The 21191-nt window shown below is 37.3% G+C and overlaps 1 protein-coding gene across 2 annotated transcripts in view; it reads right to left on the bottom strand.

The window, feature by feature from the left end:
- Window positions 1-21191, bottom strand: part of Fgf12 (fibroblast growth factor 12) — a 533909-nt gene that overhangs the window by 335887 nt on the left and 176831 nt on the right. The window contains exon 1 of one of the 2 annotated variants that reach the window (XM_087187006.1): window positions 8539-8644. The exons of the other annotated variant lie outside the window; for it this stretch is intronic. Within the exon in view, the coding sequence (XP_087043132.1) occupies window positions 8539-8629 (91 nt within the window). The 5' untranslated portion in view covers window positions 8630-8644. Of the gene's footprint in view, window positions 1-8538; window positions 8645-21191 lie in introns of those variants that run through there. 2 annotated transcript variants of the gene reach the window in all.

The following is a 21191-nucleotide window of genomic DNA, read 5'->3' as shown; positions in this document are numbered from 1 at the left end:
TGATTACTGATATACTTCACCAAGCCTACTGCGCACAGAGATTTTTATATAAGGATATTTATCACAACCAAGTCTACAGGAAGACATAGAAAAATGGGTATAACCTAAACATCCAGTGGCAGTGGTTAGGCTCATAATTACATGCTATTAAGTAATTTAAAGTCATTTTAGGAAAATCCTGTGTATAATGACAAATTCATTAATATTTTTAAATGTAGATAAGTTTGGAAAGTACAAATTTCCTTCCTGTCTACATTCTGATTTATATGTAAATAAAGTCGGCATGTACAAATCATTAAGATACAGCTCATAAGTGCATATGTGTATGTGCACTTATGCATGCTCATGCGCGCACACACACACACACAAACAAAAAGAGAAAGCCACTTTCTCCACTACCTCAAAAGCATCTTTTCCCAAGAATAATTACTAACAGTTTCTTCTAATTACTTCTGGTAAAGAATTTTCAGATATTTCAACATTTACAATAATTGTTTAATCCTACAGGAAAGAAACAAGTAAGGCATAATACATTTGCAATAACATTTGTCAACAATGCACACACAGATATATACATGTACACCCTCATAACTACACACTTTAATTTTATAGATGCAGGGGGCCAGGGATTTAGTTCAGTGGTTCCACCACCTGTCTCGCAAGTGCAAGGTTCCAAGTTCAATCCCCAGTGCCAAAAAAAAAAAAAAAAAGATTTTTACAGATGCATTTGATATGGATGCATTTAAAATTTTAAGACATTCAGGATGAAATAAATATCCATGGATATATAGATCTTCACCTGGAGAAGCCTTACTTTCCTTATTTGCATTATACAGTATAAGGAGATATGCTAGCCTACTAATTTCAAAATAAGATACACAAGCCAAAGGCCAAAGATAATAATTGATGTTCTTCATTTTCCATACTGTGGCAGACTTAGAAAATCCAACACCCACACTTTTTATGTTACTCTTTACCACTTCCAGATAATACCCATGATGTTTGTGAATACAGAACTGTTATCAGGTTAGGTTAGCCCATACCACAAATGCCTCGAATTTTTGATATCAATTAATCTTCTAGCCTAAGTCTTTGAATGGCTAGAACTATAGGCCCATACACTTCCTCCAGCCAATGTGTTGTTCACAGCGTGCCAGATGGGTTGAGGGTGAAGGGATCATCACTACATGTTTGTGCTGGCTTCCTCAAGACTAACTCTGCTGTGCATCCACATGTCCTTGAATGTCAAGGTAACACACTGAACCAACATGACGATTCACTGTTGCTCAAGTTCCTCCAAGTTAAGCAAATAATTAGTGCCTTAGAAAATGATGCAGCTAGCAACAACCCCTCTCCCATCAAAAAAGAGATTCATTTTGTGCCACTAAGTTTTATTTAAAGACCATGCAATCGCATCCCAGCTGGCTTCATTGAAGCAACAACGTGGGCAATCAGTGACACCAACTGCAATGCTATCTTTTCTATAAACAGTAATGAGTGGAGAGTGTAGGATGGTACTAGAAGCTTATGTATAAACAAGAAAAATAATTTCAGCAAGAAAGATTGTCTTGGCAGATTCACAGTATCTTTCTGATCGTCACCTGGGGAGATTCAAATGCCCTATACTTAATGCCATTAGAAGAAATATTCAGACATGGCATTCATAATGCAATGGAAGAAAACAGCATGGCATAAAGATAGCAATTGTGTACACTAAGTTGAACAAAGAAAAAGAGTTTCTTTGTTTCAAGACAGCCCATAGAAATAGAGAGAATGGATCTATAGTACTCCCTGGATGTCCTATTATATCTCTGGTACCACAGAATATAACTTGAACTTGAAACTTTCTAAGAAGCTGATATATCACCATATGTCTGGCTGTGAACAAATGGTGACATGTTGCAGAAGGAGCAGAGGAGAGGTGTAATACAGACAACTAGGTAGGCTATCTTAGCAAGGATGATGTGAAGGAGGCTTGAATTGGGTTGTAGGATAATTGCCTTTGTGAAAATTGCCTTTTTTGATATCTTCATCTTATTTTCACTCAAACACATTCTTCCAGTAACATGCACAGAAGTATTACTCCTTTCCATTACAGCACTCATACGCCATCCCCCAGCATTTATTTTTGAACTCCTGGATGCTTTTCAAGCTCCGAAAGATTAATATGAATTCTAAAATGAATTAATTATTCCTTCTTTGAAGTGGTTCTCATTATCAAACATTAAATCAGATAAAGGTTTATTAAACAGAAACAAACTGAGCCTTGCAATTACTTCACTATGGGCATCTACCTTTTCTCCTTATATTATACTTTTGCTTGTAAGGACAGCATGTACTTAACAATGGTTAACAATGATGGGTCCAGACTACTTAACACAGAACCTAGATTATTTGCTGATCTGATATATGGCAACCCTTGAAGTCAGAACACGTATTTCGTTTGTTTGTTTGTTTTTCTATGTTTGGAAGAAGGGGAAAGAAAGGAGAGGCACCTTTGGGGAAGTTAATTGACAGGATGCAAGTATTTTAGGCTTTGGAAAAAGTCTGTTTTCCTTCCTCTTTTCTGCTATCATAAATCCAGAGCCAGGCAAATCCATTGCTGGTCCATGACCCAGATGCAAATATTGAGTCCAGTCCTTCTCAACATAAAGTGCTACCTTGATTTTCTTTCCAATGACACAATCTTAGTTTACAAGGTTGAAGAAGAAAAACACTGCTTATTTGCATTTTCCTGAAAAAACTGCAGTAGTGATGAAATATACTATATTGAAATATACTATATACTATACTACACTGTCATTGCTATTCAGGTAATGTAGCTAACTCTTTATCAAGTAAGGTTGGGATCATCAAAAGATAATTTGTATATTTCAGGCAAAGCAGAACAGATTAACTGATTCCTAAAGACCATTAAAATTAAATCACAACTTTAAAAGACTAATCACAAAGCACCTTGGAATATCAACAGAGATCCATTACATCGTTGGTAAAGAAGCAGACATCATTTAAACAAAAATGTACCAACTAGACAAAGGCACCCACTAACTTACTAGAAACATGATAACAAAACCACATATTTTGGTTTTCAGAACCAATTATTGAAAGACTATGAGTGAAACTAATTTATCTATTCATAATATACTGAATATGACATCATAGACAACTTGGAATGTTTTGACCAGAAAAAAATCCTAAATATAACCCAGAAATCTTCCCTTAAGTTTGACTATTGTAAGCAGTACTGCCTTATATAAGTCAGAATAGGCCAGATAACAAACTACCTTAAAAATAAAGCTACTTACAAAAAGAGGCTTTAACTTTTCATGTGCATTTAATGTCCATCTAGGGTCCCGGGTCCCGTGGTGGGTTTCTCTGCGTTGCAGATCCTCAGGGATCAGCGAATCAAGTAACCACTACCTTAAACATTACCACACACCTACGGGAACACCCAAAATTGAAACATCCAAAACACTAAACTCTGGTGAGGATGTAGAGCACCAAGAATTTGAATTCATTGCAGGAAAGAAAGCAAAATGGTACAGCTGCTCTGTAATTTATGTTCACACAAAAACATTTGCATTGATGTCCACAGAAATTTCACTCTTAATTTCCAAAATTTGAAATAACCAAAATGCCCTTTTGTAGGCAAATGTACATAAGCTGTGGTACAGCCAGCCAATAGAATATTTTTCAGTGCTAGAAAGAAATGAACTATTAATTTATAAAAAGACATGGAGGGGGGAAAAAAGATATGGAGGGAACAAAAGTGCATATTACTAAGTGAAAGACGTCAATATTCAAAAGGCTATATACTCTGTTATTCCAAGTATATGTATTTTGGAAAAGGCAAAATTATGGACACAATTAAAAGATCAGTGGTTTTTAGGGTTAGGGGACAGTGAGAAATGAGGAGGTAGATTAATGAGGGTTTTTCAGGAAGTGAAAATACAAAGACAGATATGTGTCATTATATGTTTTTCCAGACTCATGGAAGGCACAAAATCAACAATGAACCCTAATGTAAACTTTGGACTTTGCACCCAAAGTGCAAGGATGTGTCAATGTAAGTTCATCGATGGTGACAAATGCACTCCTCTGATGCAGGATACTGGTAATGGGAGAGTATCTCAGTACCTTCTCAATTATGCTGTGAGCCTCAAACTACTCTAAAAAGATGACATCTATATGAAATTCCTAATAATTATTACATTTACACAGAACAGGCACTTATTGATTTGCTTTCTAATACCACTCCAAAACAAACCAACAATGAAGGGAACATTCTTGATTTTTTTGACATTTATATTGAGAATTTCATGCAGAGCAACAAAAATATTTTTAAGATAAGAGCCATAAAAGAATAATTGGCATTTTATATATCAAATAACTCATTAATTTTAACCACTGGGGTATTATTGAAATAGCAAAGAATTTTAAGCTTATGATACAAAATCCAACTCAAAAAGATTCTACAATGAAAGTTATTGCTATGAATAAATTATAAATTACCTTTAATAAAGTTTTACAAAAAAGGATAATTGAAGGCAGTTACCTACTAAAACCACTCATTTAAAAATTAAAACAATTTGTAAAAACTGAATACACAACTTCGAAAGGAGGATTTATTTTTGCTTTCATAGATTTCTGAAGACTGAACTTAAATCTAAAATGTCCTTGGTTAATAATTATGTTATTGGCCCGGGGATTTAGCTCAGTGGTTCTGGAGCCTGCCTCGCAAGCGCAAGGTCCCGAGTTTGATCCCCGGCACACACACACACACAAAATAATAATAATAATAATAATTATCTTATTTCATTTGTCCCAGTTTTGGAAGATATCTATTACCTACTTCTTTGAAGCAAAAGCAAAGAGGTTAAAGGTAATAAGAATACTTATGAGTACAGTGGAGCTTCAAATAATTGCTTAATACTCTTTATAGAGGATCCTATCTTGGGAAATAGGTTTACAAGAAATAACCATTTTGTAATCAAATATCTGTTTTGGGATCGTTTCACTTTCTTGTTGAGTAATTAGATCCCAGACTCTCCAGATATACAAGTGTCTGTGAAACTTGACAGTAAGTGGGCAGTTTTCAGTTGGATTCAATGAAATCCTTGAAAACAGTGGCTGAGTTTTAGTAATGTTTAATACAATTAACTGATGAGTTATTTTAGCCCAGAATGTTTCAATTCCACACTAAGAAAACTTGATGTGATTGTTAGTTCTATCTCTAAACATCTTATAATCCCATACATGTCCAGGCTGAGAAGCCCCTACTTTAGTAAATATCATAGAAGGGTCACAGGTATACACAGAATGTGGCTGACTTCCTGGAATAACTTACTGTGACAGCATAGGAAAGCAAGGAGCACATGTACATGCACACATGTGCACAGACACACACACACACATCTACATACTTATTCACAAGTGTTGTAGGGATTTGCTACCAAAGTTCTGCCCTATTCATTTAGGTTGAGCCCAAATGAGCTTTCTCCAGAGTCTAGGTATTAAGATAGGAATCCCTCTTCTCCAGCATTAGAGAGGTCTTGGCTGCTGAACTGAAGAGAATGGGCAACATTAATCTCTTTAATAGAATGCTTCTGCATTCCCTTAACTACATCTCCAGAGGAATAGGAGCAAGCAAGAAAGCTATTGCTTCAACCACTTCTCTTCTGCAAGCCTGGTTCTCTGTAAAAGTCCCTTCTCTTGAGAAAAATGAGCCTGCTTTACTCCCTTTTGAACTTGAAACTTGGTATTTATCAGGTTAATAGAAATACCATACACCCTGAGGCAGAGTGTTCAGAATTTTTAATTTCTAATCCATTTTTAGTGAATGGGTGCCCTATGCTTAAAAATCATTTTATTTTGAGAAAAGTAAAAAGGACTATAAAAGACTGATAATCTAGCCCCCCAAAGCAATTTAACTTTGTGTAAGACTAGCTTTGGTTTGACAGCTCATGTTATCTCCATCCTACTGAAGCATAAGGGATTTACAGACTGAGGTAATGGGTTACCAGCCAAGACATTATTGTTTGATAACAGGAAAGTTCAGAGAAATAAAATATTTTAATTATACTTAAAAGCTAAAATTAATCATTAGTTTTACATCCTTAGCCCCATTTATTTGATAATATTTCCACAAAATATTGAAGTATTTATAATTCCAAAAATTCATCATCTGCTAATAAATCTCTATTACAACAAATTAAGTTCATTCCCTCCTGTGACTCTCGCTTACTTCAGTTGTAAAATAAAGGAAAAATAGCTCACATAAAAATCTGTTATTACATGTCGACAATGCTCGAAATATTGCTGTATGTCTTTTAGGCAATTTTTAAAAATTGGAGTGCTTAATCTAGCTCATTTTTTATAAATTTACTCCAAGTAAAAGTTTTTGATGTCTTCACCACAATTTGAACACAAACACCGAGCACACCAACATTATATGCAGAATCACTGTTAAGTTATGCTAATGGCACAAGTCACATAAAAGAAATCAACTGCAAATAGAAGACAATAATAGTAATATCTAAAATATACTGAGCATGTTACACATGGTAAGCTTAAAGTCCTTAAAACAGTGCCTGGCAGATGCTAAGAGTTCAATTAAATTTCCAGCTATAATTAATTCATTCAATCCTTACAACAACTTACAAGGTGAGTACTAATATCATATTTTAGATTTATGCACAAATTGAAAAATAGCAAGCCCCTATTAATAATAATTAATATTAATAATAAGCTAAAAGAGCGATAATTCAAACAAAGGCAGTAGAATTCCGGAAACACTTAGTAAATAACACTATATTGTTTCTGTGGAAAGAGTGGGAAGGAATCTCCATATTCTATTATTGAGACTTTACTGCTTTACAAGAATTCCCCTGGAGTGATAGTTCCCAAAAATCAAATATCTACTTTACAAAGTAAAAATATATGTATAAATACAACAGAAAAGTTCGTATAGAATCATGTGTTAAATCAAGGGGGAAGCCAAATATAGGAAACAGGCAAGAGTTATCATAGTTTCCACTTTTTCAGATACAAATCATGAGTTTCAAAGATTTGTGATGATTTATCGATACTGCTTTGTAACCAGATCTCTTAACTCTGTATAAGTCTCACGTGTGCAACAATCTATGCTTTCCAGTCACACAGGTTACCTTTGCTCTTTGGGAAACTGACTGCACGTTATTTGAGTATCTTACCTAAGGTTATATGAGGAAGTTCCCTGTTTTTGTTATACACAATAAACACTTTAAATTTTTTCACATCCAAAGAAACAAATCCTAATTACAATCTACTCACGTTTTCTTTAATGTAGACCAGAAAAATGAAATAATAAACATACATCTCTACTGACATTTTGAAATACATATTACCAAAGAGTAAAACTTAAACCTGAAATCTCTTAGTTTAGAATATCATGACACAATGTACTTTAGCATTTATAAATATGGTGACAAAACAAAACGAATGTCTAAATAATCTGAATTACACAGACGTAAAACCATGCGATCCCATCGCTAATTTCTGTTTAAAAGTGTGTTCTCAAATTTCACCTATAGCTAAATGATCTCATTAGTTCCTCTTAAAATACCATTGTTTTTCTTGACTACTGAGTAACCACAAAGTCAAAGTTTTAGAAAAGATGAATGAAACCTCTACGCCTTCTTCTATGCCTTCCATGCCTTCTTCTCTCCAAATATAGTTTATGTAGCTCCACAACAGTGAAAATAGGTGCCATTACCAAATGAATCAGATTCCCCAAAATAATACAAGAAGTTTCAAACACAAGACCTATTAAAATGTTGTGGAAGTTTTGAGTAATAAAATTATTTGAAATTTATGGATCCCCATAATGTTTACAGAAACACTTCTTAGGCACAATAGAAGAACGCAGCTCTCCCTCCACATCCCACCCCCAGATTTAAGAAGAAAAAATGCAGACCCCGAATTAGCACTTGTGCGATGAATAGATGATCGCTTTAAAGGGAACTTATATCTTTAAGCAAAGAGGTAATGAAAAAATTGCTATGAAACAGTACCTCACCTTTTAAGGCTTCGGGAAAATAGAATCACTTTGTTGGCGTTAGTTTTCTTTTTAAAACTTGCAGTATCACAAGTCATGCAAAGGATCTCATTTTCTTTCTCTTCCTCCCCAGAAAGGCCAGGGCTAACTGGGACTCTCCTACTTCAGCACCAAGGACAGAACTCCCTTGAACTCGGGGGAACTTGCCTCACCCCCACCCCAGGTCTACTTTTCAGACGACACAAGAAACACCAAAGCTACGCCAGCCACCTGTTTAAAAGTCCCCTCTCCTGTGGAACGCAGCGGCAACTTCTCGCAGGAGACGCCACGCTACTCCAGCCCACGCGGCCCTGGCCCAGCACGAGCCGCGAGCCGGACGGGTGTGAAGCAGGCGCGCTCCACGGAGCACCGATGAGTGCAGAGGCTTCTAACACACGCGCTCGCGCGCGCGCACACGGGGGCTCTGGACAGGGCTAGGGGCTGGGGAAGCGCTGTGGGCTCACCGCTCAGGCTGTCGCTGGTCCTCAGGCTCCTTCCACAGAGACACTGCAGCATATGCACTCCTTTCTTCAGGGAAAGCGCAAGAATCCTCATGGAGAAGCGCGCGTGGGGTTCGCCGACTCCTAGCCCACCTCCGCTAGGCGTCCAGCCAAAAGGCGGTCTCTGCTCGGAAGCCGGGTCCCGAGCCCATGGTGCGCGCGTCCCGGGCGCAGGGCGGCGGCTGGCACATGGGTGGCAAGGGCGCCCGGGCGGGGGGGGGGGGCAGGAGGAAGGGCCGCTCTGCCGCGGACAGCCCTCGCGGGAGCCGGCCACGCCTCGGTCGTGACCCTCGGGCACTGTCCGCGCGAGGCAGCTCGCCCAGGGGCGGGAGAGGCGGGCACGGCCGCGCGGGACTCGCTGTGGGCCGGTGAATTCGGTGCGCCCGCTCGCCCCAGAGTTCCCGCCGTCCGCGGCCGGGGCGCGAGGAGAGGGGCTCTGTGGGCGGGAAAGGCGGGCTCCCCCGGGCTCCCGGAGGAGTGTGGGCGACTCCGGAGTGGGACCGGGAAGGGAGGGGTCGGCAGGCAGGAGGAGCTGAGCCCCCGAGGCTGCCCGGAGTCCAGAAGGACTCGGGGGACTGGAGGTGGGGAGACCAAGAGTCTGGGGAGGGCGAGGAGAAGGAAAGTGAGCGCGGAGCTGGGCTCCGGGATCTCCCGGATGGGTCCGTGACCTTGGGTAAGTCACCACCTCGGGCGTCTGGGCGGAAAGAGGATGTGCAGCAGAGCACTGGCAGCGTCATGACCTTCGCGTGCCTTCCAGTCTCCTGGCAAAGCTTAGTGTAGGTGCAGTGGGCAGTGACGCCAGGAGGAAACCGAGGCACAGGCGGGTGAGGTGGGAAATGTGAGGAAACAGCAATACCGCTTCCCTTTGGGGAGAGTATTCTGGCGGCTCAGACTCTGCCCACCAGCCCAAAGAACTAAGGAGCGACTCCAGGACCAGTGAACTTTTCCGTGGGTTTGAAGGTCCCGACCTCCCCTGCCAGGCCGGTCACTTCTAGATACCATCAGTGCCCCTCTGGAAGTGTGATCCGCACGGCATACAAGGTATGTGGGCATCCAATCCAACAGGATGCCACCCTAGGTGGAATCTCGGGGCAAAAATGGGACCTTCGAGGACACACTTCGATACAGCACGTGGTGAAGAGCACAGATGCTGGAGATGAAACAGGCGCCTAAATTCAAATTCCTAGTGGCTGTGTGACTTTGAACAGATTATTTCTTGTGCCTCCGGGTTTTGTTTTGTTTTGTTTTTCTCCATCTTTAAAAGTTAGTGATAACATCGATCTCACACACTCCTTGTTGAGGGATAAGACACACACACAAACCCTGATTATAAATGAGTGCTGTAACAGTGTTAGCTATTATTATTTAGCCCCTCATACTGGATTATGTTCACTTCTCAGTGAATGCCATTGTCCACACTACTGTCTGAATTTCTGCTTGAACAGTCCAGGTGCTGGAGTATCCAACAGCCCCCCAGGTAGTGCCCCGCACAAAATCTGGAAGAAGGTTTGCCTTGACATTGAGCCAAAAACTGATTTCACCCTCTCAAGGCTACCTAGCACTGACTGCTTAGCTCCTCCCTGTCAGGAAGTAAGAGTGTTTCTGGGAGGAGCATCTTTCCTTTCTTTCCTCTCCAGGCCAACCCACCACAGTACCTATTTTCTAAAAGTTAAAATAAAGATTCAACTGCCCGGAAGAAGTCTCTTTTTCTTTTTTCAAAGGTAGTGGGAGAAAACCAGAACATGTGGAAGGCCTCTTGAGCCCACAACCAGTGAGTGCTTCTCCATGCCTTCTTTTTATTTATTTTTTTTAAATTTTTTATTTTTTCCTTCTTAATTCCTTCCAGAACTCAGCTCCAGGCAAGGCATTCTGAAGTGGTTCCATGACTCCAGAAAATATCCCCTGACCTCCCTTCCCAGCTCCTCTGAGTCCCATTTTTCAGTGGGGTTGCCAGGCATCTTAGGGGCTTTATGGTCTGTGAAGATCTTACCAAAGCTGCCACTTTGTCACCACTGAGATGTTCTGAGGCTCCACAGCAACTACCCCATGGCCTAGTCATTCCTGTTTCTGTGGGAATTAGTGAGAAACTTGGCTCATCTGGGATTCTACCCATAGAAATTCCCCACAGAGAGAGAGAGACAATTAGCAAAAGGAAAACATCTAAAAATAGTCCTTTATGCTGCAGCAGAAGACAGAGTTTTCCGGTAGGTGTGGAGAGAGAGCTATTGCTTTACTTCCAGAGAAGCACAATTCCTGAAAAAGTAGCAAATGACCAGAACAAGACCCTGGTTTCCCCAATGCAATGGAACACAGTGAGTGTGTCCATGTGTAATTTGAAAGCACACAAGTCTTCCTGTGCGTCAGTTTTCGCATTTGTGATGAGCCTCTCTCACCAGGTTGTTGCAAGGATTCAGTGAGGTGAAACATGTGAAAGTGCTTTGAAGATGCTAATTATCTTTGTAAGATAAGGTGCTGTTATCAGCTTTCCTCAGTTCTAGGTGTCGAACCAATAAGGTCTAATACAGTGTCGCTATTATTTTGATTGTAGGAAACGTTTAAATGTGAATCTTCTGACCCTTCTACAGGATCGAAACCTCTTAGAAGACAGGGCAGAAATGTCAACTCAACCACAATTAATATTCAGATGAACTGTTGTCTTGTCTAAATCATTGTCACCATGATTTTTATGACTAGTTGTATTTATGTCAGAGAAAATCCAGTACTTTAAAAATGAATCTGAGGAACTACATGCAATGATTTTTTGTTGTTATTGAACTCTCAGATAAGGTCAATTTAAAACAGACAGCGCATCATATTTTAATGCAAAACATTTTCTTACAATATATTATGGTCATTTGATCAAAGCAGGCCCAAAAGGGGAGTTGATCACTACAAATTTATTACTTGGACTTAATTTTTTAAAGTTTTCTTATATCTGTCAGGACTCCAATGTACATGCCTTTTAAAGCAACTTTTCATATGATCGTTATCCACTTCAACAATTTGGCACAAGAGAATTTAGTCTTTCTAAAGCACCTTGAGTAGCACTTGAGAAGAATTCATTTTCAAATGTGCCATAATACCCTAAAACAAGACAAAACAAGTAGAAGCCACAGTAGCTAGGAATACATGAATGGAAGGAGACTGTCAGATTTTAGTTGGAGCAAAAACTTTCAAATGTTCTAATTCTGTGTATTATTCCCTGAGCAAAAATAAAATTTTTATGGGTCATCATAATTTTTATTTAAATTTTAAGATACATTAATGGCCTAATGACCAGATTTTAAATTATCTATTTCTCCATAATTGAGAGTTTTAATATTAGCCATTTTTTCTGTTTCCTAATTGATTTAGACAATTTAGACCAGTAATCCAATAACTAACTTATCAGTGTGGTTTCAGCATGAAATAATTCAGCTCTTTTTTGAGGATTTAGAAATCTCCCACATAATGATAGAAGAAATTGTTAAATGTCTAGCATCTATTTTTTAAAGAGTTTTTTACTGGCAGTTGGTAGGAATAATTAATTGTGTGAAGGAAATCTGAGACTTTTAAACATAACTTATTTGTGATACTTTCTGTTCAGATTGAGCATAAGAATCTGCAGGTTCTTGGAATCAGCTGCATGATTAATCAGTGCATTTGTCTTCTTGGAAGCCTATGTTGAATCAGTAATAACATTTTCAGTTTTCCAGGTCTCAAAACTTTTAAAGAGAATGTTAATGGCAACATGTCTATTGAATAGAAAGCAACTTTACTTTCACAGAGACATCAAACCAATATGAAAACTAAAAAACTGAAACAAGTATGATATATACCATATTTCATTTGTTCTACTATCTGTATAGCCCATATATTATGGAAGAGTAAAAACTATACCCATATTCATGACTTAGAGAAATTTTAAAACCTGACTTCAATAGGCAACAGTACAATTTCTTTAGATACATGACCACAAAACAGTCATCAGTAGCTAGATTATGTTATTAGTGACCTATCACCTAAATAATTTTTAACTGTTTTCAAAACACCTGAGCCCATCTTTATTAAGGTTTTTCTTCATCTTCTATTTGATTGTCTTCAAACTTCTTACTTTGAAACAAGTTTTAACTTGCAGCAAAGTTGTGAAACTAGTGTGGAGTTCATGCATACTCTTCACCCAGCTTCTAATGTGCACAGCTCACACAATCAGTGTACAAACATCAAACCCAAAAGATTTATACTAGTACTTTGTGATTAAATAAACTATAAACTTTGTTCACCTTTTACCAGTTTTCATCTGTAATGCCCTTTTTCTGTTTCAGGGTCCAGTCAGGACCCACACAGTATTAGGTTCTCCTATTTCTTTAATCTCCTTCAATCTGTAATTGTTCCTCAGATTTTTTTTGTCTTTCAGAACCTTGACATTCTTAATAAATGTTGTTTAAATATTTCACAGAATGTTTTTCAAAGTTCTCATTATTATTCTAAGGTTAATCATCTTGGAAAGAATGTCAAGAAGTGGTATTGTGTCCTCCCCAGTGCCCCATTGGCAGGCAAATACATGTTGTCCATTGGTGATACTCATCTCAGTTACTTGCTTAATAGCTGCTCAGTTGCTATATTACAAACTTCTATTTTTAAATTTGCAGCCATAAATATATTGAGAAAGAAACTTTGATTCCTATCCTTCCTCAAATTTTCATGCCTTGATTTTAGTTTTCATGGGTGAATCTTTTTTGCAACAATTATTACTGGATGCTTGCCTATTACTGATTTTATATCTCCATTATTTTTTTTACAGCAGTGGCAATTCTTTCATAAGAGCTGCCTCTTCTCACTCATTCATTTAATTATTCACCTATTATGTCAGTGTATTATGTCATGAAGATGTATTGTATTACTTGTAATCTAGCACAATTATCATGTGTTCCATTCTTAACCACTGAGAGTTCGTTTTGGTTGTATCCTGTTTCCTAAAGACGTACATCAATTTTATTAAATCTTTCCTTAATTTTCTGACATTGTATAATGTTTCAGGTTTATTTTTATTTCCCCTGTTCTGACCCTGGAAGCAAATAATTGTCCAGTGGATCCTAGTCCTTTATATTAGAAAATAGTATTTAAGAACTGAGATCTGAGAGCTGGAGTAACCTTGCTGTTAGATCCTCTTGGTGGAGTTAGGAAACACATGTATGTGCACAAACCCACATGTACACATATATCATATTTATTTCTATGTTTTCTCTATCACATAGAGACACAGATAAATATATCCAAAGTGAAAGAGGTGATCAAAATACACAGTGAATGTTTAAATTTTTAAAGTATTTATTACAGTAAAAGATACATCACCATTAATCTCCCTAAAAGTGCTCCCCCTCTTATCAAGCACATGTATCCTATCATTCTTGACATTTTTGGAGCAGTTCTGGAAGTCTTTTGTGTCCTTATGAAGTGTGATCAAAGCCTGACAAATTCTGCTGCCAAGTGCTATCCAATGGAAAGGCAAGCTTGTAAAAACATTCCAGTGTGCCCTTATCCACTGTATTCATTGACTCTGGCACCATGCAACTTCTGGCTCCTCCCCAAGTCAAAATGACCACAAAAGGTAATTGTTTTGAATTGATTCAGAACATTGAGGTAACCATGACAGCGTAACTAAAGATACACAGAAGAGGGCTTCCAGAACTGCTTCAGAAAGTGGCAAGAATGATAGGGTACGTGTGTTTGAAGCAAGGAGCAGGATTTTGAGGATGTTACTGGCAATGTCTTTTATTGTAATTTTTTTTTTAAAACCTTAAACATTCACTGCAGTTTGCAATCACAAGGTGAAGATAAATAGCTGACACCCCTCTCCCAGCACAGGACTATAGATTTCAGTTTAATTTTTGCCCTTTCCTTGTTTCTAACTTCTTAAATCTGACAACGAATAACCTGACTTACATTCTTTATAATATGTCCACTTATTCATTCAACTTTAGTATCCACCTAAAGTAGTTACTGAATTGCTAACTGATGCTTTCATGAGAAATAGATTTCTTGCTAAAGTACACCTAATGCTGTTGTTTTTATCTTTACAGAATCCAGTCCACATACTATTTTCCAAAATGATTTACACTAGTATTATACACTGATATTGTTTGCATGCCATACTTGTTTATTTTCTATTTATTTTTTACTTTTGTGATACTGGGGACTGAACCCAGGGACTCACACATGCCAGGCAAATTCTCTACCACTGAGCCATATCTCTAGCTTTTCATTTTAATTAATTAAAATTAAATAACTTTATTTATTAGGTGTATTAAATACTTCTATGGTGCTAAGGATCAAAGCTTTAACAAAAAATGTATACTCCAATAGTGTTCACCTTCTGTATTGCTCCTGGTTGTTCTCCTTTTCTTCCTTCTTTCTACATCTTTCCTGAGCACACCTTGTAGCTAACTGGGCTCTCTATCTTTCCTCTGCTTCATTTGCACAAACAAGCACATAGTCTCCTGTGTTGCAGCTTCTTTTTTCAGTACTGTGCTATCACAAAGCTACAATAAATAGCTTTATGTATAGTATTTTCATAGTGTTGTAAATATGTCCTCAGAGAAATCTCCTAGAAATGTGAACAAAATTTCCACAAAAGAGAATTCTACTTAAATTGTATTAAAGTGGTTTTATTTAATTTGAGATTTGTTTTCAAGACAAATCCACTTTAATTAGAAAAAGCTTTTAGGATTTCAAGGTAAATCTACTCATGTATCCACTCACCCTGCAAATATTTGCTAAAGAGCAAGGAGAGAAATATGTAAATCGTAAGTTAGGACCTAGCTTTACAGTATTGAGAGCACCACGGAGTAAAATGAAGATATAAAAAAGGGAGTTCTTAATTCTGGTTTTTAAAAAGTTAGTAATCAGCAGTTAGAAAAAGCTTCATGTAGGTTAAGGCTATTTGGTGAGGAGGGGGGAGATACTGATAATTGGACTCAGGGCCTCCACACTGAGCTACATCCCCAGACCTTTTGTTGCTTTTTATTTTGAAACAGGGACTCACTACGTTGCTAAGTTCCCAGGCTGGACTCAAACTTGTAAAGCTTCTGCTTCAGCCTCCCAGAGTACTGGTATCACAGACAGATTGAACTGAAGGATATCTCCAGCATTTAAATATGCAACACCCAGTCTTAGTAGTCATGCTGAATAGGTGCTGCCTCCACTAAGAAAGAACAGATTTTGCTTCTAAACAGAACCAGTGTCCAGAATTCAATCCTTAGATTTATGTCCATCCCTGTCCTGTGTTACTTCAAATCACCATTTGCTATAAAACAAATCCCAGTTACTATATCTTCTCTTAATAGTCTAAAAATAAATAAACAAGGAATCGTATAATTTTGCAGTTCTTTCTGATAAAGCCTACTGAGATTATATTAATAAGACTCCTATGTATTTTTCACCAGCCTTTACAGTTTTTCCCCAATCTCCAATCAGATAATGCTTTCAGGATTTGCTACTACAGTAGACCTCTTTCTTCAACTTTAATGAGTTGTTTGGAACAAATGTCAAGCTTGCCAATTATAAGAAAACTTTGAAAATGAGATGACTGAGTCAAATAGAAGGAAAATGTTTTTACCTCCTCATAGCCAAGTATGAGTTGTTATTGTGAAAAATATGAAGTCAATCAATCCAAGTTAATTAATACTTATGAAGTTCAAGAAAAAACACTTGCCCATTAGTTAGAATTCATTCCTAATTAGGGGCATAGTTCCAAATGGGTGTTCCCAGTCCTCTCTCCTATCACCTGAACATTTCCCTGACCCTAAATATCTCACGCATTCTTTAAGACCTCCTACCATAGGAGGCGCAATAACCTCTCTAGGAAACTCCCTAATGTCTCCCCCAAACACCCCAAATTAATTACAATTTCCTCTGCACTTCCATAGTTCATTGTAGTTCCTCTATCATAGAATTCATTTTGTTTTCCATATATATAATAAAAATTTATGAAAATATATTTATATATATATATGACTTTCCCCAAGGTTATGAGCCCCCTTACCTACAAATTTTAGTATCCATGAACATATCTGGCAGTTTTGTATATCTCAGTACCTAGAAGATGTAATACATAATTTATTTATTAAATATGAAATATTGATAGAATTAGATAAATGGGGGCTATTGGTACAGATTTTCCGTTTGGGGAAATATTTATAAATCTATATTACTTTTCTGTGCAATCATCCACAAAACAATATAGAAGATATAATTTACCTTTAACATGAAAATATACCCACAATAACATGTCATTTCTCAGTTATGCAGATTTCAAGGATAAAAATGTTTGACAACTTAGAGTACTAGAGAGAATTTAAAGGAAATGGGAACGCTCATATATTTTCCGTAAGAGTGAACACTGATGCCTTTATGATTAGCAATTTGTCTCTATCTTTCAAAATTTAAAATGCCAGTCCTTTGGCAATACATTTTTAGTTATTAACTTCAAGATACTGTGGCATATGCATGCAACAGTGACCACTGCACAAGACAGCTGGAGAACACTGTTGAAAATACTCTTCTATACTACTAATACTAAGCCATCAATAGGGAACTAATTAAATATTGGCACAAAGGTATATGGTGCAATTTTTAAAAGAATGTAGACATTATATATTGATATGAATAGATGATTGAAATTTATTGTTAAATTTAACAAGGATATAAAAGATATATATATATATATATATATATATATATATATGTGGAGAGAGTATACTCCCATTTGTACCACAAAGAAAACATGGGCATACATTTATGTTTATTAATTTATTAATTCATGGGCTCTGACAAAGGGCATCAGAAAGAGGCATCAGGTGTAGTCTTAGGGAGAAAGATTAGAGAGGAGAACACAATATAGACAAGGAGACTTTCTATACTTTTAAAACATTGCACCATATGTACAAATTATTTCCTCAAAATATATTCTAAAACAAAATTACATATAGAAACTTTTCTTTGCTTAAAAGAGTATTTTAGTTTTTAGCTTGGTTAAAATATTAAAATTCAGAAAGGGAAAGAGATGCACAGAACTCATAATATTATTTCTCAGATACTAACAAAATGTAGGTGAGAATCAGAAGGCTCTAATGAGAAACATGCCTTCTCATTAATACCAGAAGCAGTTCATTTATTGATGAGCCTTATCTTCAATGTGAAGTGGGTACATGCATAAAAGATAAGAATGTTCCAATGTGCCCAAAAACTGGGATATTGTATTTTATTTTTAAATTATGTATACATTTCAGTTATTACCACATAATTAAAATAAACTGCATTTAACACTCATATGCATTCATGGAATTTCAATAATCTGGAGTATTAAAGACACAAGAAAACTAGTGAAAACCCTAATGACGTCTAGTAAATAAAGATTAGACTCTTTTGAGCTCCTACATTATCCAACATCTGTCTTTTTTTTTTTTTTTTTGCTTACTTTCTTTTATTGGGACATTTTAGGTATACAATACATTTACATTTATCATTGGGTGTTTGTACCTGTACATGATGTATCTTGGTTCTTATTTTTTCTCCATTCCCTGTGCTCCTTTCACCCCCATCCACCCTTCCCTATTTACAAGGACTTCGTTTCCATTTTTTCCAATTTTTCCTTTCCCTTCTTTCCTTTCCCCTTTCTCTCCCACTTCCCCTACCCCTTTGGACCTTTTCTTCCTATTTCAAATTATCAGTTATTCATTGTAATCATTTTAATCCTTCTTTACACTTTCAGTTTCTCACACTACAGTAACTATTCAGTATTTACACATGTGTGTCCTATTTATTTCACTTAAGAGTATGGCCTCAATATGTATCCATTTAGCTATAAATGTCTCTAGTTTCTCATTCTTTATGGCTGAGTAGTGCTCCATTTTATTAAAAATTCACATTTTCTCTTAATAAAAATCTCATCAAAGTCTATGAGTAATACCAAGTCCACATATTAAATGGATAGAGAGGTATGAAGTCTCATTTACAAAAATTCTGTCTGCCTATGAGGTATACAGACCATGGAAAAAACATGTATGATATCACGACATGTCAAGAAGGAGTTCTTCAAAAATACAGGAAGGAAAAGGAAATTTGTTTATGGAGTGACTTCCTCCAAGGTTTAAGATAAAAGTTTACCAAAATTCACTCAAAGCAAGAGAGGCATTTATTATCTGGATCCACTGTTTAGCAGAGAAGAAGACAAAAAGGGGGCAGTGACATCCCTAGAAGCTGCACATCTCCTAGGGGTGGCATTTCAAGGCAGTGGCTCAGAACACACCCTCTCTACAGTGACCTTGAAAAGACACCTCGGTGCTCCTGCTGGTTTTGATAGCATACACCTCAGTTATTTGATTATATGCATAGAAAATACTTCAGGATAGTGGTTAAAGATGGGGTGAGGGTGTTAATTGACCTGGAAGCATCAGGAAAAGCTGAGATACTTATGACCTTAAAGCTTGTATCACAATTACTTGCATGTATGTTTTATACACATTTCCTCACCTCAAGGGAGATTGCACTAACACACACACACACACACACACACACACACACACACATTCATTCCCTCTAATGGAAAGCCTGAGGTTTCTTCATAAAATGCTGGCACGGCCACTGTTTCCATACATTAGCACAGATGCTACTCAATGCACAACAAATGGTTAATAAACACCTGTGGGATTGGAAATTTCACCCAGAGTTGTGGAATAGTTAGATAATTCTGTTTCTTTCGAGATTAAATATACCATTTACCTAAAGATAAAGACTTCATCATTAAAAACTTTAAAATAACTTCACATTTCAGTTTTATACAAAGGCAGCATGTGTCACACATTCTTACCTTAATAAAACATCCACCAGATGGTTTCCAGTACTGTACTATTCAAATAAGGAAGGGAATAAAAAGGCCAAAGAGAAGCTCAAGCTAGGAAAAAAAAAAGAGTGACTAGCCCAACATAATGGTCTTAAGGTATCCATTATGGCCAAAGCATGAAGCATCCATCAAAGGTTCATGTATTGATGTCTTAATACCCAACACAGCAACATTCACAGCTGGAATCTAGGGAAGAAATTGAATCATGAGGCCAGTAACCTCATCAGTGGATGAAACCATTAGCGAGTTTGTAGCTGTATGGTATACTAGGAGGTAAGTCACTGGGGGCATGCTTTTGAGGGATATTTCTATCTTCTCCTTGGTCCCTTCTTCTCTGGCTGTTTGCAACTCTCTCTGCTTCCTGGATGCCTCAACGTGAGTAGTTTTTCCTCTATCATGCCCTTGCACCTGGAGGTTCCTGCCATCGAGTCAGTCAACCATGGACTGGAACCTCTGAATTGGTGAGCTAAAATAAACCTTTCCTCCTTTAAATTACTTTTTCTTAGGTATTTAGTCACAAGGATGAAAAGTTTCAGATTTTGCAGTTTTCCCATTGCTAGCTTTATAGGTTAATTATATGTAATAGAAAATGGAAGGACCAGAAAGATCTACTTTTTATAGTCTTCTGCAAGTATACACTGTAAGCATCCAATCATGTGGATGTATAAACACCTAGGGTAATGCTTTTAGGGGTCAGCACTAGAAAATCATTAACATCCTGGTCTTCTTTGAATACTGCAGACTCAAACATTCTTTTCATTTTGAGATGTGTGTTCTCGTCCATTTCCTATCTTGTAGAGCACAGTATTAAAGCTACTTTCAAATTTAAATGAATGTGGCTTTATTTCTCAATTCTGACCGTAAATGACTTTACCTCTCCAAGCTGCAATTTTTCTTAATTCTGCAATAGAGTACTAATAAATAATTAACAGAATCATTATCAAGTTAATCGAGATAGTATACTTCAACATAATGCCTGCCAGATCATAGCTTCTCAAAGTGGCAAGAATGCTAATGGTGGTAGTGTTGGGATTTTATTCACATTTACAGTATTTGGGAAACTTTCTCATTAATAATCCTTTTTATTCCAATAGGCGTAGTCAAGAAAGTCAACATCAAACATCTATTATTTGAAACTACTGTCAAGTGTTTCTCCTATATCTCTAAAATAAACTAAGAACCATTTTGTTCAAGGGAAGAATTTAAGAAAACTAAATTTCTAGAAGAAATGTTTTGAAAATTTTTGCTTTATCAAGGCTCTATAAGAAATGAATACTGATTTTCCAGTCCCCCTTCTGTCTCTCAATAAATTTTTCCTACTCTTAACCTCTGTTGTTCCTAGAATTCATTCTTCAATTTTAGAATACACAAATTCATGTTTTGGATATCTAATAAGTTTGGGAGTAACATCTCTTCCCCCTATATCATTTTGGAGGTCCCACCGAGATTACTGGTCATTGCTACTTGTGAAAAGAGGTATATGTTGGCAGAAGAGCAGAGCCTTCCCCAGCACTGAGGAGGAGCCTTCCTGGCTGCCATACAACACCCGACCCCAAGCATGGAGAAGGTGGGCCACTCAGGCAGCACACACACACACACACACACACACACACACACACACACACACACCTTGCAATAAGACCTGTAAACAAGTCTCAAAAACAGAATTCCAGATCACCTAAAGCAACCCAAAAGGGAAACAAAATGGAACAATCTGATACTCAACTACCTGGAC

Source organism: Heterocephalus glaber, unplaced genomic scaffold (assembly GCF_053883595.1).
Source record: "Heterocephalus glaber isolate CG9 unplaced genomic scaffold, H.glaber_assembly_v1.0 deba00001504, whole genome shotgun sequence".
Classification (NCBI taxonomy): domain Eukaryota; kingdom Metazoa; phylum Chordata; class Mammalia; order Rodentia; family Bathyergidae; genus Heterocephalus; species Heterocephalus glaber.
The sequence above is the reverse complement of the archived record's forward strand: the minus strand, read 5'-3'. Positions and strand labels throughout refer to the sequence as shown.